Source organism: Arvicola amphibius, chromosome 5, assembly GCF_903992535.2.
Source record: "Arvicola amphibius chromosome 5, mArvAmp1.2, whole genome shotgun sequence".
In the NCBI taxonomy this organism is placed as follows: Eukaryota; Metazoa; Chordata; class Mammalia; order Rodentia; family Cricetidae; genus Arvicola; species Arvicola amphibius.
The window spans coordinates 85,794,396-85,817,720 of NC_052051.1; the positions used below are offsets into that span (position 1 = coordinate 85,794,396).

At 40.2% G+C, this 23,325-nt stretch overlaps 2 protein-coding genes across 2 annotated transcripts in view; one reads left to right on the top strand and one right to left on the bottom strand.

Moving 5' to 3' along the window:
• Tmem241 (transmembrane protein 241) overlaps window positions 1-21,612 on the top strand; it is a 141,864-nt gene extending 120,252 nt beyond the window's left edge. Inside the window, exon 17 of the mRNA XM_042055151.1 lies at window positions 19,592-21,612. Within this exon, the coding sequence (XP_041911085.1) occupies window positions 19,592-19,652 (61 nt within the window). The 3' untranslated portion in view covers window positions 19,653-21,612. The remainder of the gene's footprint in view (window positions 1-19,591) is intronic.
• On the bottom strand, window positions 20,897-21,280 carry LOC119815703 (activated RNA polymerase II transcriptional coactivator p15-like). The gene has a single exon (XM_038331981.1). The coding sequence runs from the start codon at window positions 21,278-21,280 to the stop codon at window positions 20,897-20,899; it is 384 nt and encodes a 127-aa protein (XP_038187909.1).
• Window positions 21,613-23,325: the final 1,713 nt, after the last annotated feature.

Sequence of the window (23,325 nt, forward strand, 5' to 3'; positions counted from 1 at the left end):
CTGGGCTGAGCCATTCCTGGACTGGCTAGTGTCTTCTGGGAGGGCAGCATCTTAGCTGCTCAAATTAGGCCATCTAAAGTAGGGTTTCTGGGTTGGCAAGACAGCTTGGTGAATAAAGGTGCCGATCCAGCTGTCTTTGACATTCACACGTGTGCATATCATCCATGCCACTCATACTCACACGCACAAAATAGATACATTAATGTAAAACAACTAAAATAAGATCAGGCCAGGTAGTGGTGGCGCACGCCTTTAATCCTAGCACTTGGGAGGCAGAGGCAGGCGGATTCTCTGTGAATTCAAGGCCAGCCTGGTCTACAGGGCGAGTTCCAGGACAGGCTCTAAAGCTACACAGAGAAATCCTGTCTTGAAGAAACCTAAATAAATAAATAAATAAATAATAAAAATCAAAATTTCACTCTTGGCACTATTGGTGTTTGGGACCAGATAATTCTTTGTTGTGAGGTACCATCCTGTGCCTCGTTTGGATGTCATAAAGCAAGCCTGACCTCTACCCTACTAGATATCAGTAGCATCTCTCATTTATAATGGAAAATGTTTTTTAGGGCATTGGGCAGTGTTCCCTGAGACAGAATCACCAGTCTCAAGGTTCCTGCAAATGAACAGAGAGAATGTTATCTGACTTTTCAAACAGATCCTAAAGAATTGGCCATCCTCCTGCATTAGGGGTCTGAATCAGCCCAAGTTCTTGACAGCATCACCCAAGCACCCTGGGTGTGGCTTTGAAAGTGGCTTGTATGACAGCCAGATATGTAGCTTATCCCTCCCACCTGCCCCCAGATGTGTGTAGTGCTTGTTGGAATGATTTGAGTGTAAGACTGTGTGGAATGACCACAGTCGGCCTGCTTCCTTCCCAGAATTCCATGACAGCTCTTCACTTTCTGCCTGTCATTCCCCTGGGGCTGCCATCTCTCCCAGGCTGCCAGTCATGACACTTGCTCAGACTTTATCTCAGTACAAACCTCATGAACATCAAGGATATTCAGAAAATGATTGGAAATAGCTGGGTGTGACGTTATGCACATGCACAAAAATCCCAACACTTGGGAGGCCGACCACAGGAAGATTACAAATCGATGACTAGCCTTGGATACTTACTCATACCCAAAACACAGAAAAAGATTTTCAGCCAGGCATTGATGGTGTTCACCTTTAATCCTAGCACTCCAGAAACAGGCAGATCTCTGAGTTCAAGGCCAGCCTGGTCTATAGAGTGAGTTCCAGGACAGCTAGGGCTACATAGAGAAAACCTGTCTAAAAAGAAAAAAAGAAAAGGTTTTCAGTTATCTTTGAATCAAGACATCTTCCCCCTCTGAGTTTAGATCCCTTTCCTGGAGACTACTCAAGCCTTGGTAAGCAGAAAATGAATTTAGGAGTCAGGAGAGAATGTCCTAGTATTTTCTAAATCCTTTTAAAACTATAGTGAATGAAATGTCAGTTTCCTTTTTGAATTAAATGTGGCATTTCATTTAAAACGGTATAATTAAGGGCTACGGATGTATCTCCATCGGTAGTGTGCCTGCCTAAACTAAAGCAAAACCCTGGTTCCATCCCCAGTGCCACATTTAACTAGGTATTCTGTATTCTTGCGTATGTCGTGAGTTGAAGTTTGGGCTACATAAGACACTGTCAGCCAGGCGGCGGTGGCGCACGCCTTTAATCCCAGCACTCGGGAGGCAGAGGCAGGTGGATCTCTGTGAGTTTGAGACCAGCCTGGTCTACAAGAGCTAGTTCCAGGACAGGCTCCAAAAGCTACAGAGAAACTCTGTCTCAAAAAACCAAAAAAAAAAAAAAAAGACACTGTCAAAAAAAAAATAAAGTCCATTATTTTTCACATGTATAATACTTATTGGATTGTGAATTTATCCTGTAAGGGAATGAGATGCTGGGGAAATACATTTTAGTAGAGTAGAAGGGAGGAAAAACCAAGTAGTTGGAATATAGATATGAGATGGGGAACACGTTTAACAATTTGGTCATTCATTGGAGATATATCTTTGTGCTGGGTTTGTACCTGAAAATATTTCCTGTCTGTTTGAGGTTTAGTAGGAACTAGCCAGGCAGCCACAATAATAGTTGTGAGATGAGACAAGGCCTTTGATCCCCACAGGAGAAAGTCTGGAAAGGCTCTGAAACAGTACTCTGGAAGAGACACTCGGAATGGGTGTTTCTGGCCGTGTGTGCTCTCCAGCCTGAGGTTATGCCTTCACTCGGTGAAGCGAGTTTATTTCAGGAATGGTGAGGATTACAAGGTTTGCAAACAGTTCCCTCAAGCTTTGACTTAAATAGTTCTAATGCCATGAAGACTCCAGGACCCCATGTGAGTTGCTCCTGCTGGTTAGAAAACAGCATCAAAGTCCACCTCTTTGCTCTCTGCACAGTAAATGAAACAAGGTTTGTTTTCATTTTACCAATCACTAAGCTTCTTGGGTGCTTCATAAAGTCTGTCTGCCAAAGGGATGAATGCGAGGTTATTAGACTCGGGCGTTGTTCCCGGGCTGCAGGGGAACAGCTGGCCAAGGGCCAGCACTGCCCTGGTTCATTCCTGATGATTAAGGAGGATTAGTGAGAGTGTTTAAAATGAAATTGTCCCCCAGCAGAGCTCCGTGCAGCCTTTCTCTCAGGCTGCTGTGTCTCTGTGCTTGTCCAGGGACAGGAGGTAATATGTATGGGAATGGGAGGAACAGCAGAACTACTTTCAGGTGAAGAAAGGCTTTCGAGGAGAGCTCACGGGGCAAAGAAGAGCTTCCTGCCCCCTTCATTCTTTACCAAAGTGAACAAGTGACAGAATTGTAGTATGAATTCTAATTGGTATTAATAATAAAAGCCCAGAGTCACATATCAGAGAAGCAGAGCAGCCAGCCACTAGAGAATTCTTTTACTTCTACCAATGCGCAGACCAAAGGGGTGATCCTGTTTTCAGACTGTGATGTAGGAAGATCTTCTATCTATCTGTTGCTTTCATTGGTTAATTAATAAAGAAAACTGCTTGGCCTGATAGGTCAGAACATAGGTAGGCAGGGAAGACAGAACAGAATTGTGGGAGGAAGAAAGCAGAGACAGTCAGATGTCATGCTTCTCCTACCAAAGACGGTCGGTGGTTAGATTCATGCCGGTAGCCACAGTCAAGTGGCGATACAGATTGTTAGAAATGGGTTAAAAGAATATGTAAAGAGTTAGCCAATAATAGGCTGGAACTAATGGGCCAGGCAGTGTTTAAATGAATACAGTTTCCATGTAATTATTTCAGGTAAAGCTAGCCGGGCGGCGGGAAGCGGCTCACCACTCCTTTCACTACAAGACTGCATCTCCAGACTCCATCAGTCTCCACCAAACCTCAGACTGCACTGAGCTCCTGTCTCCTTCTGCCTGAGCGTCCTCCTCTCTGCCCAAGCCATATCACGCCTGTCTCCATCCCTAGTGCTGGGATTAAAGGTGTGGGATCCCAGTGCTGGGATCACCTTTGTGTGAGCTCTTTGTATTTCTCTTTTTGATAGATTCAATCTTATGTGGTCTAGGCTAGCCTAAAGCTAACAGAGATCCCTCTGCCTCTGTTTCCTGAGTCCTGGAACTAAAGGTGTGTGCCACCACTCCCTGGCCTCTAGTGGCTTAACTCTGCACTCTGATCTTCAGGCAAGCTTTGTTTGTTAAAACACAAACAAAATATCACTACATTTCCCCTTTTTTTGTCTAAAATAAAAAATATAACTAATAAAAGAAAAACTATACACAATAAATTCTATAACTATATGTAGTATATATAGGCAATAAGTACATCAACAATGTCTAGTCCATTTGCATTTGACAAATTCAGAGAAAATACTCCATTATCTATTCTATCTTAGTGAGTCCAAAGTCTTGTATCTAATTTACTTTCTATGATAACTTGCATTACCATCCAAAACTATCTTTTGATGTCTCTCAATATTATACACTTTATACCTCTTTAGTGAGTTTCTTTTCTGAGTTTGGTAAATAAGGAAAACTATAATGATAACTATTTAGTCTTTAACTCCTTTAGAGACATGAGAAGGAAATAATATTAACTGAGTAAACAGGAAGTGCAAGCAAGCAACTTCCAAAAACTGTGAATAATGACAGAAACAGCTGGCTGCCTGGTCAGTCACCCAGGGTTCCTCTGCAACATTGGGGCATCCATCTCCAGCATACATGCCTAGAATAATTTATAGACTTTCCTATAAAGTAGAACTTTGGAAGGACTGTTCTGCTTTGTCTTGACAGTGTTTTGTAGTCGCTCTCTTTAGTGTCCTGCTTGTCCAGTTTGGACGCCATAGCATCAGCAGTCGAGGCAGGGATTTTCTTGCCCAGTGGCTAACGTATGCCACAAAGAAAGTAAACTCCATATGGAGTTTCTTCAGTGCCCATTATATTCTCTGAAGTAGATTGGTGCTGCCAGTAGAAGACCTGTCTCATTATTATATAAAAAAAGAACCTATATTATTAAAACATCTTAAGTGCCATATTCAGTAGATCTCTGAAGTGTTTGACAACCTATCTATTTAAAATATATCTCTGTTTGACCTTGGGGACATACCTAATATGACTACAAGTTCAATTATAATAGGTGGTTAATTACTAACCTGTATTTCCTTATTATCCTAAATAGTTGTTAATAATAACTTTCAAGAAGTAGAAATTTGCATCTCATTGTTAATTGAGCTGTATAGGTAAAATACCTTGAACAAGAATAGAAATGTAGGTACAGTATGTTCTAACAAAATTAATCTCTAATTTGTATCAATATACAAAATTTGCATACAATATACAAAAGTCCAATGCAATGTAAAATATTTAAAACTAGTAGTTGCTTTTTAAAAGTAGATTCAATAATTTACTCTTTCATCCTATCATATCTGTAGCTCCCTTTTTTATTTTCACAACAGGAACCCTGAATCTAATCTCCTTTGTTTAGCTCTTTTCCTGACCATTACCAATAGCAATATGTAACCAGTCCCCTTAAACAATGACAAATATCCATAATCCATTGAATGACAAAAAACCACCCAACCCACTACTTGGGAATGTGCACATCATATTCTTAAATTTACTTCCATCTGTCTGGGGGCAATGACCATTTTTAGGGGGTCTTGTAAAGAAAAATTTTGGGTTAATTGTGAAGTTCTGGGAGAGGTAGCTCTGCCATTTGTTGTTCAGTCTCTTCATAATGGGAAAGAATAGGACTTGTCTCCAATCCTGGCTCGAGTAATCTGTGAGGCTGTATCATCTCAGCTAGCCACCTTGAAATTGTTCTGAGCAGTTTTGTAGTCCAAAGACAATCTTTTGGTGGTATTTTTCAGCTTGTTGGTGTTATCATATTCCTGGTGGAATTGTTGTTGTGGGGCCCTATCCTCCTTTTTGAGATTTCTAAGTTTGCTATTAGGTATAATCATGTTTCACTAAAAAAAAAAACAAAACAAAAACAAACAAGCAAAAAAAAAACAAAGACTCAAACCTGAAATCATGTACAAGAAGGTAGATGAAGTCTTTTTCTAGAAATAGTTAATTCTCTATATGACCATTAATATCATCACAAAAACCTTAAAACCTATATATATTAATCTTATAAATTTTGATATATTTATATCTTAAGAAAATCTGTCAAAGAGTCAAAAATAAAACCAAAGGATTATAAGATTAGTGGCAATAAAATAGTCCTTAAATTTTTGTTTTTCTTATGTCCCATATTAGGTGGCTCTTCTGACATGAGACAGAGATTTTGGATTTTATTCTAATAAGCAAGCTTGGGTTTAGAGAAGAGAACCACACTCCATCTCCAATGCCAGCTTTAATCTTTAATTTGACTGGAACTACAAAAACAGCATTTACATTATATGTCTGTAGAGAACATCAGACACACACATGTGGAAAGATTTATGAAATTTTATCCTGTTGGAGATGTGATATACCAATAGGCCAATTTACTCCTTGGGTTAGTTTTTCTGAATGATTTGTCCTTTTTCTTTAGATGTCTCATTTGTTCAGTGGTCTTCAGATTCCTTAGCTGGATACCTTTATTCTCCTGAAAAGACAGAAACAAAACTCTTCCCCAACCCTAATTTTGGGGCAGTTCTCTTTTGGCAAGTTATAGCTGATCAAAAAATGAAAAGCATTTGTTAGTTTTATAGATTAGTTTAAATTAACAGTCATGTTGCTTGATGAAGTATCATCTCTTCTAATTCAGAGGTATCTCTTGTTCCAATCTAAACGTTTATCAGTTTTGATGGTATCTGTATCTTTTCTTTTCCTGTGGAAACAAAAGCTAAACTCTTCCACAACATAATACATGTTCTGTTTTCCATTCTGAGGTCAACACATCTTTAAAGTATATGGGCTGATTTAATTCTGTAGTTTTTTAAAAAATTATCCAATGTCTCTCAGCAGCTGTTGTTCCTTACTCATTAACAATTAGAAAATTCAAAGTTAGTAATTTATAATTGCATTATGCAATCTATTTCTGGAGTCTTTATCATCCCTTTCTGTTTATTTAACATATCTTTTAGAGTTTGATTTGATCTTTCTATAACTGCCTGTCCTGTAGGATTGTGTGATATATCTTTATGTGCTTTATATTATAATAAGCAAAAACCTGTTTCATTTTCTTAGTGACATATGCTGGAGCATTGTGTGTCTTTATTTGTACAGGTATAGTCATGATGACCATAACTTCTAGCAAATATGTGATTACCAAATCAGACTTTTCCAAATTCAAAGCAGATGCCCATTGAAAACCTGAATAGGTATCAATGATGTGGTGTACATATTTTAGTTTTCCAAATTCTATAAAATGGAACACATCCATCTGCCATACATCATTCCTTTGAGTACTCTTTGGGTTACTTTCTGCAGGTAGTAAAGTTTGGTTGTATGAAGAACTATTAGGGCATTTCCTTATTATTTCCTTGGCTCGTTGCCACATGATGGAAGTCTTTTTTAAAAAACCTTTGTTATTGACATGATTTTTAAATGAAATTCTGTGGCCTTCAGCATAATTGCAATCCATAATTGATCAATTTCTACATTACTTGTACTAGATGACCTGGCAGATCCTTCTAGGATGGAATATATGAGATATATATATATATATATATATATATATATATATATATATATATGGCATGGTTCATATTCTTGATTATTTCTTATAACTAAAAAATAATAAAGTCAATTCTATATCATCTGGCATAATTTCAGTGGTTTCAATATGCAAAACAAATCTTTCTGCATATTGTGAATCAGTAACTATGTTGAGAGGTTCCATAAAGTCCATCATAAGGGTTTAGATCCACTTTTAAATTTTCTGATTTATAATCTGCCTTTCATGATTTATTTGCATCAGTATAGACTGTAGGGGCTGCAGATATTGGTGTTTCTTGTACAATGTGAGGAAGGATCTCTTTATAAGTTGTATTTTCTTGCTTTTGGAATATTTGTTGTTGATCTCTCCCTGAAGATGACTGCAAGCTCTTTGTCAGGGTTCACTTTCTGCCCATATGGTATTACATTTTCTGCTAATTGATGAAGTCTCAGTTTTTCTATCAGAATTAACTCAGAGACTTTTTTCCACATAAGTTTTTAATTCTTTACTTGGCTTGTGTGGTAAAAAAGATACACTCTAAGATAATATCTTCCCTCTGCATTAAAATTCCTTTAGTGGAATGCTTACAGGGTAATATGACCAGAATGCAGTTAAGCTTTGGATCCACACGATCCACATGTGCATTCTGTAATTTTTCTTCCCCAAAGTCAATTCTCTGTCAGCTTCTGCTGATAATTTCCAGGACTATTTAAGTCCTTGTCACCATCTAAGGTTTTGAACAAAGTACCCATCAGTTCATTAGGACCTATTCCAAAAGTGGACTGTAGATAGAAAATTTTTCCTGGCAATCTTTGAAAGTCATTAAGAGTCTGCAATTGATCTCTTCTAATTTACACTTTTTGGAGCTAATTTTTTTTCTCATTTTTTTTATTAAAAATTTCCATCTCCTCCCCTCCTCCTCCCCTTTCCCTCCCCTCCCTTCCACCCATACCCCCACTCCGCCCCTCTCCAAGCCAAAGAGCCATCAGGGTTCCCTTCACTATGTTAAGTCCAAGGTCCTCCCAGCTCCCCCTAAGTCCAGAAAGGTGAGCAACCAAACTGACAAGGCTCACAGTGAGCCCATCCATGCTGTAGATTTCATGCTCATCGCCGTTGTCCTTGGTTTCTCAGTCCTCCTCCACTGTCAGCCACATTCAGAGAGTCTGGTTTGGTCCCCTGATCCATCAGTCCCATTCCACCTGGACTTGGTGGTCCCCGTTAGATCTGTCCCACCGTCTCAATGGGTACACACACTCCTCACGGTCCTGACTTCCTTGCTCATGATCTCCCTCCTTTTGCTCCTCATCGGGACCTTGGGAGCTCAGTCCGGTGCTCCTATGTGGGGCTCTGTCATTTTCTCCATTCAATGCCAGGTGAAGGTTCTATGGTGATATGCAAGATATTCATGAGTATGGCAATAGGATCTGGACATTTCTGGCACCCTCTCCTCAGCTGCCCAAGGAACTAGCTGGGGGCATCTTCCTGGACACCTGGGAACCCCTCTAGAGTCAAGTCTCTGCCAACCCTAGAATGGCTCTCTTAATTAAGATATATAATTCCTTGTTCCCATATCCACCCTTCCTATATCCCAACCATCCTATTCCCCCAAGCTCTTCCCATCCTCCACTTCACACTTTTCTCTCCCCATCCCCCAACCCCCCATCCCACCCCACCCCCAAGTTCCCAATTTTTGTCCAGCAATCTTGTCTACTTCCAATATCCAGGAGGATAACTATATGTTTTTCTTTGGATTCACCTTCTTATATATCTTCTCTAGGATTTTTTTTTACGAATTATAGGCTTGATGTCCTTTATTTATGACTAGAAACCAATTATGAGTGAGTACATCCCATGTTCATCTTTTTGGGCCTGGGTTACCTCACTCAGGATGGTGTTTTCTAGTTCCATCCATTTGCATGCAAAATTCAAGATGTCATTGTTTTTTACCGCCGAGTAGTACTCTAATATGTATATATTCCACACTTTCTTCATCCATTCTTCCACTGAAGGGCATCTAGGTTGTTTCCAGGATCTGGCTATTACAAATAATGCTGCTATAAACATAGTTGAACAAATGCTTTTGTAGTATGATTGGGCACTCTTGGGTAAATTCCCAACAGTGGAATTGCTGGGTCCTGGGGTAGGTTGATCCCAAATTTCCTAAGAAACCTCCACACTGCATTCCAAAGCGGTTGCACCCCACCAGCAATGGATGAGTGTACCCCTTACTCCACATCCTCTCCAGCAAAGGCTATCATTGGTGTTTTTGATTTTAGCCAATCTGACAGGTGTAAGATGGTATCTCAATGTTGTTTTGATTTGTATTTCCCTGATTGCTAAGGAGGTTGAGCATGCCCTTAAGTGTCTTTTGGCCATTTGAACTTCTTCTGTTGAGAATTCTCTGTTCAGTTCAGTGCCCCATTTTTTAATTGGGTTCATTAGCATTTTAAAGTCTAGTCTCTTGAGTTCCTTATATATTTTAGAGATCAGACCTTTGTCTGTTGCGGGGTTGGTAAAGATCTTTCCCAGTCAGTAGGCTGCCTTTTTTGTCTTAGTGACAGTGTCCTCTGCTTTACAGAAGCTGCTCAGCTTCAGGAGGTCCCATTTATTCAATGTTGCCCTTAATGTCTGTGCTGCTGGGGCTATACGTAGGAAGCGGTCTCCTGTGCCCAAATGTTGTGGAGTACTTCCCACTTTCTCCTCTAACAGGTTCAGTGTGTTCAGATTGATATTGAGGTCTTTAATCCATTTGGACTTGAGTTTTGTGCATGGTGATAGACACAGATCTACTTTCATTCTTCTACAGGTTGACATCCAGTTATGCCAGCACCATTTGTTGAAGATGCTTTCTTTCTTCCATTGTGTGCTTTTGGCTCCTTTATCAAAAATCAGGTGTTCATAGGTTTGTGGGTTAAGATCTGGGTCTTCTATTCGATTCCATTGGTCGACTTCTCTATTTTTATGCCAATACCAAGCTGTTTTCAATACTGTAGCTCTGTAATAGAGTTTGAAGTCAGGGATGGTAATGCCTCCAGAAGTTCCTTTATTGTATAAGATTGTTTTGGCTATGCTGGGTTTCTTGTTCTTCCATATAAAGTTGATTATTGTCCTCTCAAGATCTGTAAAGAATTTTGATGGGATCTTTAAGGGGATTGCATTAAATCTAAAATTTGCCTTTGGTAGTATTGCCATTTTTACTAGGTTGATCCTCCCAATCCACAAGCAAGGGAGATCCTTCCATTTTCTGGTATCATCTTCAATTTCTTTCTTCAAAGACTTAAAGTTCTTGTCAAATAGGTCTTTCACTTCCTTGGTTAGAGCTATTTGTGGCTATTGTGAAAGGTGACGCTTCTCTGATTTCTTTCTCTGCTTCCTTATCCTTTGTATATAGGAGGGCAACTGATTTTTTGGAGTTGATCTTGTATCCGGCCACATTACTAAAGGAGTTTATCAGCTGTAGGAGTTCCTTGGTGGAGTTTTTTGGGTCGCTTATGTACACTATCATATCATCTGCAAATAACGAAAGTTTAACTTCTTCCTTTCCAATTCGAATCCCCTTGATCCCCTTGTGTTGTCTTATTGCTATTACTAGAACTTCAAGCACTATATTGAAGAGATAAGGAGAGAGTGGACAGCCTTGTTGTGTTCCTGAATTTAGTGGGATGGCCTTGAGTTTCTCTCCGTTTAATTTGATGTTAGCTGTTGGCTTGCTGTAAATAGCCTTTATTATATTTAGGAATGACCCCTGTATCCCTAATCTCTCCAAGACCTTTATCATAAAGGGGTGTTGAATTTTGTCAAATGCTTTTTCTGCATCTAATGAGATAATCATATGGTTTTTATCCTTCAGTTTATTTATATGATGGATTACATTGATAGATTTTCGTATGTTGAACCAGCCCTGCATCGCTGGGATGAAGACTACTTGATCATAGTGGATAATTTTTCTAATGTGTTCTTGGATTCTGTTTGCCAGTATTTTATTGAGAATTTTTGCATCGATGTTCATGAGTGAGATTGGCCTGTAATTCTCTTTCTTGGTTGAGTCTTTGTGTGGTTTAGGTATAAGGTAACTGTAGCTTCATAAAAGGAATTTGGCAATGACTGTTCTGTTTCTATATTATGAAATACCTTAAGGAGTATAGGTATTAGGTCTTCTTGGAAGTTCTGGTAGAATTCCGCATTGAAACCATCTGGTCCTGGGCTCTTTTAGGTAGGGAGGTTTTTGATCACAGTTTCTAATTTTTCGCGACTAACAGGACTATTTAGATTGTTCACCTGGTCCTGGTTTAACTTTGGTATATGGTACTTATCTAAAAAATGTCCATTTATTTTACATTTTCGAATTTTGTGGCATACAGGCTTTTGTAGTAAGATCTAATGATTCTCTGAATTTCCTTTGTGTCTGTGGTTATGTCCCCTTTTTCATTTCTGATCTTATTAATTTACGTGTTCTCTCTCTGCCGTTTGATTAGTTTGGATAGGGGTTTCTCAATCTTGTTGATTTTCTCCAATAACCAGCTTTTTGTTTCAGTGATTCTTTGGATTGTTTTCTGTGTTTCTATTTTGTTGATTTCTGCCCTCAGTTTGATAATTTCCAGTCTTCTACTCCTCCTAGGTGAATCTGCTTCTTTCTTTTCTAGAGCTTTCAGGTGTGCTGTTAAGTCTCCAATGTGTGCTTTCTCCATTTTTTTTTAGTGGGCACTTAGTGCTATGAATTTTCCTCTTAGCACTGCTTTCATAGTGTCCCATAAGTTTGAGTATGTTGTGTCTTTATTTTCATTAAATTCAAGGATGACTTTAATTTCTTTCTTTATTTCTTCCTTGACCCAGATGTGGTTCAGTAGTTGACTGTTCAGTTTCCATGAGTTTGTAGGCTTTCTGGGAGTAGCATTGTTATTGAATTCTAATTTTAATTCATGGTGATCCGATAAGATGCAGGTGGTTATTAATATGTTTTTGTAACTGTGGAAGTTTGCTTTGTTACCGAGTATGTGGTCAATTTTCGAAAAGGTTCCATGAGCTGCAGAGAAGAAGGTATATTCTTTCCTGTTTGGGTGGAATGTTCTATAGATGTCTGTTAAGTCTATTTGGTTCATTACCTCTATTAAGTCTCTTAATTCTCTGTTAGGTTTCTGTCAGATTGACCTGTCCATTGGTGAGAGAGGAGTGTTGAAGTCTCCCACTATCAGTGTGTTTGGTTTGATTGCTGCCTTGAGTTCTAGTAATGTTTGTTTTTACATAAGTGGGTGCTTTTGTATTAGGGGCATAAATATTCAGGATTGAGACTTCATTCTGATAGATTTTTCCTGTAATGAGTATAAAGTGTCCCTTTCCATCTCTTCTGATTGATTTTAGTTTGAAGTCAACTTTGTTAGAAATTAATATGGCCACACCCGCTTGTTTCTTAGGTCCATTTGCTTGATAAACCTTTTCCCAACCCTTTACTCTCAGTAGATGTCTGTCTTTGTGGTTGAGGTGTGTTTCTTATAAACAGCAGAATGTTGGATCCTGTTTTCGTATCCAATCTCTTAGCCTGTGCCTTTTTATAGGTGAATTGAGTCCATTGATATTAAGTGATATTAATGACCAGTGGATGCTAACTCTGGTTGTCATTTTTTATTTGGTAGTAGAGATTGTGTGTTTCCTTTCTTTGAGATGTGCTGGTGAAGGGTCGCTAGATGTCTGAGTTATTTTGGGCAATGCTGGACTCCTTTGTTTGTGAATTTCCTTCTATTACTTTCTGTAAGGCTGGATTTGTGGCTACGTATTGTTTAAATTTGTTTTTATCCTGGAATATTTTGTTTTCTCCATTTATAGTGAATGAAAGCTTGGCTGGGTATAGTAATCTTGGCTTGCATCCATGGTCTCTTAGTTTCTGCAAAACATCTATCCAGGACCTTCTGGCTTTCATGGTTTCCAGTGAGAAGTCAGGTGTTAGTCTGATAGGTTTACGTTTATATGTTACTTGACCTTTTTCCTTTGCAGCTCTTAATATTCTTTCTTTATTCTGTATGTTTTGTGTTTTGATTATAATATGGCGAGGGGATGATTTTTTTTTTTTTTTTGGTTTTTCGAGACAGGGTTTCACTGTAGTTTTAGAGCCTGTCCTGGAACTAGCTCTTGTAGACCAGGCTGGCCTCGAACTCGCAGAGATCCGCCTGCCTCTGCCTCCCAAGTGCTGGGATTAAAGACGTGCGTCACCACCGCCCGGCAAGGGGATGATTTTTTTTTGATCCAGTCTATTTGGTGTTCTGTAAGCTTCTTGAACCTTAATAGGAATATCTTTCTTTAGGTTTGGGAAGTTTTCTTCTATAATTTTATTAAATATATTTTCTGGACCATTGAGCTGTAATTCTTCTCCTTCTTCTATGCCTATTATTCTTAGGTTTGGTCTTTTTATTGTGTCCCAGATTTCCTGAATGTTTTGTGATGAGAATTTGTTGGATTTGCTGTTTTCTTTGATCAGTGCGTTTATTTTCTCTATGGTATCTTCAGAATCTGAGATTTTTCCTTCTATCTTGTATTCTGTTGGTTATGCTTGTTTCTGTAGTCTCTGTTCGTTTACATAGATTTTCCATATCCAGTTGGCCCTCGGGTTGTGTTTCCTTCCTTGCCTCCATTTCAGTTTTCAAGTCTTGCACTGTTTCCATTATCTGTTTGATTGTTTTTTCTTGGTTTCCTAGGATATCATTTATGGATTTACTGAATTCTTCAAACTTTTTGTTATTCTTCTCATCCATTTCCTTAAGGGAGTTTTTCACCTCCTGTTTAAGGGACTCTATTACTTTCATAAAGTCATTTTTTTCTACTTCTTCTTGATTAGTGTGTTCAAGTCCTCCTGTTATAAGTTCGCTGGGTTCTGGTGCTTTCATGTTGTTTTTCAAATTGTTGGAGGAATTCTTGCATTGGCGCCTGCCCATTTCTTCTTCTGAATAACCTCCTTTGGGTCTTCTTTTAGAAGTTCAATTCACCCCAATGAATTCAATTCACTCACCCTAATGAATGATGGAACTTCTGGTAGACAGTCAGGTCTCCTTGCTGGCCAAGCGGCTCACTGACAAAGGGCCTACCTTGCTGCAGGCAGACTATTGAAACAGGGGACCTCCCACCAGCCTGGGTGCACTCAATTCCAGGTCCCCAGAGCCCAAACAGGCTGAGCTGTGGAATTTTGTGGCCCCAAAGACGGGAGGATGAAGGGGGGGGTGGTTCTGGGTGCAAGCTGGGAAGGGACAGGAAGAGACAGGCAGTATTGGGGAGAATAACCCCTGCAGGAAGAGCAGGAAGTGTGTGTGGGGGTTGGGGAATGTCGGTGGTCCCTCTCCGGGCAGCTGCCACGGTTCAGGTACTCACTCACCCCCTGGAGCTAATTTTTTATAAACCTATTTTATAGCCTAAATAATGAATAGAATTTTTTAGGAGCAATTTATAATCCTGAAGAAGACAAAATTTTCTTTACTTCTTGAAACATTCTTTCTAAAGGATGTTTGAATCAGATAATAAAATGTTGTTCATGTAATGATTCAGAAAGTTGTTTATTTATCATTCTCAATGGCTAACTTACAAATATTGGCACAGGGTGGTACTACTTAACATTCCCTGTGTGAGAAACTTCCATTGATATCTTTTAGCAGGCTGAGAATTATTATAAGTAGGTATTCTGTCTTCTTTTTGTAAAGGTTTAGTGAAGAAGCAATCTTTTAAGTCAGTAACTATAAGAGGCCATCCTTTAGGTAGTAGAGAAGGCAAGGGAATGCCAGACTGTGGAGAGCCCATTGGCTGAATCACCTTGTTAACAGCTCTTAGATCTGTTACCACTCTATTTTCCAGATTTCTTTTTTAAAAACACATACAGGAGAATTATAGGGCTGATTAATTCTTCAATATGCTGAGCATTTAACTGCTCCTGTACCAGCTGTTCTAAAGCCTGCATTTTCTCTGTTGTTAAAGCCATTGTGTAACCTATACAGGCTTAACTGTCAACCATTTTAAAGATAGGGCTGTTGATGTCTTTGAAAGATTAGCAGCTGTTGTGCCCTGAATGGTCGGTGACTATTCTTTATAACACCTACAAATATTTTCCCCAGAAACATACATTCATTTTTGGTTTGTTTCTAAGATTGGGGGAATGTTAATATTCTATTGCTGTAACAAATCATGTCCTCACAATTTATTGCTGTTAGTAACATTGTCTTTAATATTCCTCTCTGTACTTCTGGTCCATTACAGTCAACCCATCTCATGCTGTTTTACCTGAGATAAACTTCTAACCCCTAAAAGTTAAACATTTACCTCCTGAAGAGGCCAATTTGAATGCCAAGATTATGGTGCATTTATTCTTACATCTGCACCTGTATCTATCAGACCTTCAATGACAATGCCATTTATTTGGTTTTTTTAATTTTGGCCTTTGTTCATTTATTGAAATTTGCCAAAATACCCATTTTATGGTTTTTCCTAAAGTTTTTGTTCTCTCTTCTATAGCTGCTCTACCATCCAGAGCAGTATGATTTCCTACAATAGGCATTAGGTTCTTTAATTGCTCTGGGAAGGAGTTTTCTCCATGATGACAGGAAGCAACTGAACCGGATCTAGCATAGGGGCCTGCAAGAGGCCCGTTAAGGAGTTTTCCAATAGCAATGGGTTACCTTGAATGTCTTTTGTTGATATACATTCATTAATACACTATCTGCCTTTGCCACACCTTCTGTATAATTCAGAAAGGAGGGGTGTTTGGTTTGGATTATGCTTAATGAAAACATTTTTTTCTAGGAACGTCCTGTTTATAGTCCCTTTTAAGGTGACCTTGTTTGCCACAATTGAAACACTTGACATTTTCATTTTTCCTCAAACTTCTGAAAATCACCTCTCCTATCCAAGCATGATCATTGTCATTAGATTCAAATGATTCATTTCCTCCAGGGGCACTGATCTTGCCTTTAAAGACCTAATTATCCTTTTGCATTGAGAATTAGCATTTTCAAAAGCCAGAGATTCAATTATTATTTGTCTAGCTTCTGAATTTGTTATTATTCTAATACTGCTGATGTCAGTCTTTGTAAGAAATCAGTGAACGTTTCTTTTGGCCCTGTATGACCTTAGTAATCGACTCAGTCTTCTTTCCTACTTCTTCAGTTCTGTCCCCAGCATTCCAAGCTGCTGCACAGCATAAAGCCAGGATGTGACCATCATATAGGGATTGCTTTTCTTTAGCATAATCTCTTCCAAGAAGTTGTTCTTGGGAGATTTCCATACTTCTAGCTCTACTTTGTTCTTCAATGGTCTTAGCCTCTTCTTTGAACCAGGTCCTCCATTGTAATTATAGACCAGGCTTCAAGACTGCTATAGCCAAGTCTCTCCAGTCTTTAGGGATAATTCTGTTACAAGTTGATCATGAGTTTAACATTTGCTTCTTCACAAATGGTAAATGCATGCTATATGAGATTATCACGTCCTTGAATCTCCTTAAATCTGACATTGCTACAGGAGTCCAATCAGCTCTTATAGAGACTCTATCATTTGGCAATTCCTATAAAGTTCTGGATATAGTGAGGTTGGTTGTTTGAAAACCTTAGGCTGGTCTACTCTAATCTTATAATGCAATGCTGAAATTGGTTCTCTATTAAATTCTTCTGTCTTTGTTTGAATATCTTTATGATCTGTTTTATTAAGTTTTTCTAAGGCTCTTATCTTGGCACTCATACCAAACAATGTTATAAGAGATAAACCAAGAATTATCAAAACGACAACAAGGATTATCAAACTGATAGTTAACAGTATGTCAATCCCAGTTAAGTTGATTATACCTTCATTTAATTTTTCTAATTTTAAGTCATGCATTGCATAATTATACAGAGACGTAACTTTCTCTAACATAATTGTCTTTTCTGTTTTTGAATATGGGAAAAACTTTTAACTAATTCCTCCCTTTAAGAATTCTCAATTTTCTCCAAATCTTCCAGTGATGTTGATGGACATGTGAGATTGAATGCTGCTGCGTAGAACAGTGGAAGCCTGACTGGATTTCACGGCAGCTACGTAGTTTGGCAGCCAAGAAAAGGGTCCTGGGAAAGTCCACCAGGAGAGAAGAAATGAAAACCTAAGCAACAGGGTGGTGACTCTAGCCATGTAGACCTCTGGCCTGTGCTGGTGACTGCAAGGCCACAGGCAAATAGCTTTTTGTCCATGAATTCATACCCCAAAAGTTTGTATGTCAGATGTAGCCCGAATTCTAATTGGTATTAATAATAAAAACTCAGAGCCACATATAGGGGTCAGTGCTGAAGATCAGAGAAGCAGAGCGGCCAGCCACTAGAAAATTCTTTACCTCTACCAATTCTCAGACCAAAGGGGTGATCCTGTCCTCAGACTTCGTCTCCAGACTCCATCGGTCTCCACCAGACCTCACACATCGGTCTCCACCAGACCTCACACTGCACTGAGCTCCTGTCTCCTCCTGCCTTATATTCCTCTCTCTGCCCAGCCATATCACGTTTGTTTCCACCTCCCTAGTGCTGGGATTATAGGCGTGGGATCCCAAGTGCTGGGACCACCCTTGTGTGAGCTCTGTTTCTCTTTTCAACAGATTCAATCTTGTGTGGTCCAGGCTAGCCTAAAACTAACAGAGATCCCTCTGCCTCTGTCTCCCCAAGTCCTGGGATTAAAGGTGTGTGCCACCACTCCCTGGCCTCTAGTGGCTTAACTCTGCAAGCTTTATTTGTTAAAACACAAATAAAATATCACTTTACAGAATCCCTCTAGCTTCTAGGGTCTCAAACTAGATAAGAGCCAAGCAAGCTCCCCATGTTCACACCTAGGTATTTCTACGTATGGTCTTTTGAAAGTTAGACCATTACTCGGTTACTAAAGCAGTCCTATAGTGGTGATTATGAAAGTCTTCATAGGTGTACTTGGTTAGCTCTATTTCTGTGAGGTAAATAAAGTGATTTTTTTTCACTATTTATGATGGTGTCTGCAGGAAAGAGGAACATAATATTCCCACTTAGAACATCTTCCTCTCCTACTCCATCTCTACCGTTTGTCTCTTAGAGGGTCGTGACTGGCCCCTTGGCCAGTACTCCCGTGTGCTAACCCAGAGCAAAAGGAATGTTCCTAGTCTCTAATGTGGTGAAAGAGTAGAGTTGTCCTTTTTCTCTTGCCTTGCAGAGCAGACTCATTGTGAGGTACAACAATGTAAGAAGGGGCCATGTCTTGGTCCTTAGAGCTGACCCAGTGTCTCCCCTAGGAAAGAGGGCCATAGAGATTGAGTTCAGTGATGTATCCATGGCTACTCACTTGGGCAACATGCATGTCCCTCATTAGATATCGCCAGCAGAGACTGGGTAGCATACTGCGACCAAGGCAGGGATTGCTGCTCCAGCAGTAGCCATGTGTTACTGATAGTCTATTATAGGCCAAGCACAGGGGTGTATAGCTTCAGATATTATCTTCAAGTCTTTACACACTGTTAGGTGTGGTCCGCTCCCATAGACCAGGTAGGGAAATGAAGACTTAAATAAATCTGAACTCATGTCTGTGTGATTATAAGTTTATTACTTCTACATTGTCATACATAGTTCATTCTTGTTCTAAAAGTGCAAAGTGGTACAGATTCCCTGTATGTCAGCATCACCATATAGGCTTTCACCTTGAAGGTAATGTGTTTCATGTACTCAGAACCCCAGACACTTTAGAAATATAAAGGTACCATGAGGAGTGTATGTGTGCTGAATTTGCCTAAGATAGCTGGGATATTGGCTGAGTAGATAGAAAGGAAGGACAAAAAAAATGATGTTACTGAAAGTTGGCAGGCACCTCTGAAAAGCCTTTCTCTGACAGGACCCGCCATTATAATCCCTTGGCCGTGCCCCAGCTCGGTATCCAGAAGAGCAGCAGATACCAGATAGTCTACCAACAAGTTTAAAATAGAAAATGGAGAGATCTTTGGCTGTGTTAAATTTTAGACATGTTAAATATTCGCTCTTCTCCAGGCTGTAGTGCTCGCATGTCTCGGCTTTCATTGCTGACTACATACATCTCTTTCTGTGCTGGTGGGAAGGTCATGATTCCCACGTATGTGCTCACCTGTAACTGTTGTTAGCCTAAGTTCAGAAGCCACGCCCTTCCTAATGTAAGGCTGTGTCTATATAATTTCATATCCCTCCCATCCTCTTTAGCCAGAAGCATCCAAGGAGTCTGAGAAGTCCTTCTAATGGTTTTCCTTCAGAGTGTTGACAGGTCAGAATATGTGGGTACCCTCCCTTCCCTGAGGAGGCCTCCCAGACCTCTTACCTCTCACCATGTAACTGATGTTTTTCCCTTATGTGGTATGATGGTTTCTGGGCTGTGCCTGGAGCCAGGCTTGCCTGGGCTGGTAGTCATGGGGCACATCACTCTTTCTTACTGTTTATGGGTGCCAGGCAGTTTTAGTAGGCCACAGGGTGAGGAAAACTGACCATATGCTACTGTTTACAGCTTCCTGCTTGGTGGACTTGGCGAGGCCCTGCTGGTTTTCTCGGAGCGGAGAGGTTCCTGATGGAAATGCTCAAGGAAAGGAAACACTCATCTGCTGCAGGAGAACACAGCGCTCGGGCCTCCCTCTTAAGGAACATAGAAAGAGCTCAGAGAGTGCAACCAAGCTTAACTCCGTGTTTGCTGATGACTCAAACATCCCACTTTCTCATCACTGAGCGGAGGATTTCACAGGGGCCTCTGCACCGCTGCAGAGAAAGGACCCATCTTACATCTTCTCATGCAGGACCATCTCCACTCCACTGCACCCAGTTCGGCAGAATCAGGAGGCAGGGGATCTTAATGGGATGGCTGTGTCATCTGGGTGGACCACAGCCTCTGGAAACCAGGACTTCCACCAAACACTGTCCTGTGTTTGAGGTTACAGTCCCTTGGAGTCTTATTGCATTTATTTTTTGGTGGTGTTTTGTGTCTTTCCATTTTGGAGTCTCTTCCCCCCCTTTGATTTTTCTGGTTTACCTGGAGCCCATGCCCGCCCACAGAAAACAAGGCATAAATGCTCCTGAGGGTCATGTATGGCAGTGAGATACCAAGAAAGATCTTTAGACGGTGTTGTGAGTGGAGGGCTTTTGTGGTTGATGCAGATTTATTTCCAGCTTCTAAATTTCTCTTGGTTCTTGTGAATTTGTCAGAATGTGTTGAGTTCTGTCCTATGTAGCTGAGGTGGGTCTCCAGTGCTTACCTGTTCTGTCTTCGTGTAGCTGAGGTGGGTCTCCAGTGCTTACCTGTTCTGTCTTCTGAGGGCTGAGACTGCAAGCATGCATTCCTGTGCCTACGTTTTGTTCCTTAAGGTTTTTTTTAAATGTAATTCCTTCATATCTTAGACAAGATCTCAAGGTATTGACCAGTGGGTTTTATCTCTCACACCAGATTGATTTGAGTAAAGTCCAGCACCTACCGTGGAGAAGAAGCTACTTTACACAAAATAGTCACTTGACTCTGAATCCACTAAGGCTTAAGAAAAAATGCTTCAATCCGGATATTTCTTTTTTTTTTTTAAGATTGTAATGATCTGGCTTTATTTTACACTAGGTAGGAGGGCACAAAGTAATCCTCTTTAATAAAGTTGACATTTAGCTTTACTCAGAACATTTTAATAATGCACATTTTAAAAAAAGTATTCACCTTACAAATTGTTCTGCAATCCAAATATACAACAGCTTGGAAAACAACATTTAGAAAGCAAAAGCCAATGTAAAAAGACAGATGAAAACAGCTACAACAGTACAGTTTGATATGGTTCAGATTTTACAGCTTTCTTACTGCTTCGTCTATGTCAGAAATCTGTTCCTTCAGCTGGCTCCACTGCTCCATGTTTAAAGAAATACCTTTTCTCCCTGGTTTCATTTCACCTTCTGAGTCCACCCAATATTCTCTAATATCAATTAGAATTTTTCCTTTAAAATCCTGAACACTGACGTAGCTCATCTTCCCAATCTGAAACATGTTATCATCTCTGCTGCTGCTACTCTGCTTGGAAGATGCCAACGCTCTAGAAGTCTCACCAGGCTTTTGTTTCTTCACAGGCTTTTCTGGAACCACTTGCTTTTTCCTCTTTAACTTTTTTTCAACCTCGCTGTCAGAATCACTGCCTGAAGAGCTTGAAGAAACAAGTTCCTTTGATTTAGGCATTGCTCCATTCCTGCCGTCCCAATCTGGGTATTTCTTCTCACTGATTTTACAAATACTTTTTTAAAGGATCAATAAAATGGTAATTTATTAGTTTATTACAGTGTTCTCAAACTTTAGTGTACAACAGAATCATCCAGAAGGTTCATTAAAACTCATTGCTGACATTGATTCCAATTCTTGGTTCTGACCAAGTATGGTGGCACACACACCTTTAATACCAGCTGTTGAGAAGCAGAGGCAGGAGGATTTCTGTGAATTTGCTGTTAGTCTTGTCTATATAGAAATTTCCAGGCCAGCCAAGGCAATAAAATGAGACCTTGTTTAAAATGAAACAAGACCAGGTTTCTCATTCTGATCCTTATCTTTTTTTAAAAAAATTTTATTGTTTTTATTGAGCTATACGTTTTTTTCTACTCCCCTTCGCCCCCATCCCCTTCTGCCCTCTTCCCTTATCTCCAGTTTACTCAGGAGATCTTGTCTTTTTCTACTTCCCATGTAGATCAGATGATTTTTACAGATACTTGATTCTGGCAAGTGTCGGAGAGTTTTGGTCATACTGAAGTCACTTTGCCAGCCCCAGAGTGTAGGAGACCTGTGCCATTGCTGGACACCCCCCGGGGGAGGGGCTCTGGAAACCTACTATTCCTTGTCCCAGGCTCAGTCCTAGGAAGAGTGAAGCCAGCTCCATTATTGCTGAATATTTTTTTTCTAATTTGTTGGAAAACAAAATGAAACAATAGGATGGATTTATGTATTCAGGATGTGAGGATCTTTAGCTCATCTTGTTCTGGTCTTAGCTTATCACTTAAGGTGAAAATGTCCCAAGACTTGATGCTTATGTGGTTTGCAATTCACTTTCCTAGAGTATTTTTAGATTTATTTATTCTGTTGTTTTATGTGTACTGTGTACCATGTGTATGCCTGAAGTAGTGTCACACACAGTAGTGAGCTGCCATGTGTGTGCTGGGAATTGAGCCGTGTGCTGTGCAAGCACAACAAGTGCCCTTAACTGCTGAGCCAACACTCAAGCCCTACATCCTGCTTTTAAAATACTATTTTATTTTAAATTATGTGTGTAATGGATTAAGTAAAAATGCTACAGGTTCTTGAGTGACTGCAATGGGCAGCAGGTCCCGAGAGCAGCCAGTCCCAGGCAGGGACAGCGCAGTTCCCCAAGTGGCTGCAGCAGGCCATGAGGAGAGACAGATAGACGGGCACACCATGATACCACGCCGCAGGCCTCTGAAGGCGGCTGGTCCCAGGCAGGAAGCCATGCGGCAGGCGAGAGACAGCGACATGGATAGGCATGCCATGCAGAGTGAGGTTGGATATTTATTTAGTGGGTTATGGAGGGGAAAGGGAGAAGGGGAAGAGCAGAGAGGGAGAGAGAGAAACAGGGGGAAGGGGAGAAGTGGGGAGAGACAGAAGCTGCCTCTTTGAGAAGGAGATGGAAAAGGAAGAGACTCAGGCTGCAAGCAAGAAGGAAGATCTGCCTGCCTCAGTGGACAGAGGAGGGAATGGGCATGGCTTGTCTCTTAAAGGGACAGGACAGATCATTACAATGTGTATTTTTATAAGTGTGTACACAGTGAGTGCAGGTGCCCCAAAGAGGCTAGAAGAGAATATTGGATCCCCAGGAGATGGAATTACAGGAAGGTGTGAGCTGCTTGATGTGGGTGTTGGGAAACAAACTTTTGCCCTCTGCATGTGTGTTACCCTGCTGAGCATGTTTCCAGTCTAGAACTCATTTTTGCTCTTCATCTAATGTAGCAACTATTAAGTATGTAGTAATATCCTGTATATCAAATGGAGAATCTGGGCTTAGAATTTTCCTCTTTTTAATTCCCCTAAAATTCTCTGCCTGCCACCTCTACCCCCAAATTGCAAAAGGGGGCTGTCCAAACGTCATCCTATGCCTGTCCTTCTAAGTGTCAGTTAAGCAGATGGAGAGTCCTCAGCTCCAACCATAAAGCACTCAGCCTCAGCCCCATCTCTAGTTGGGTGTATTAAAACCTCACTGAAACCACATTCCGGAGTTCCATTGT

Bases quoted from the DNA above. Each gene is read 5' to 3' on its own strand.
- LOC119815703 (XM_038331981.1), bottom strand. From the start codon at position 21,280: ATGCCTAAATCAAAGGAACTTGTTTCTTCAAGCTCTTCAGGCAGTGAT.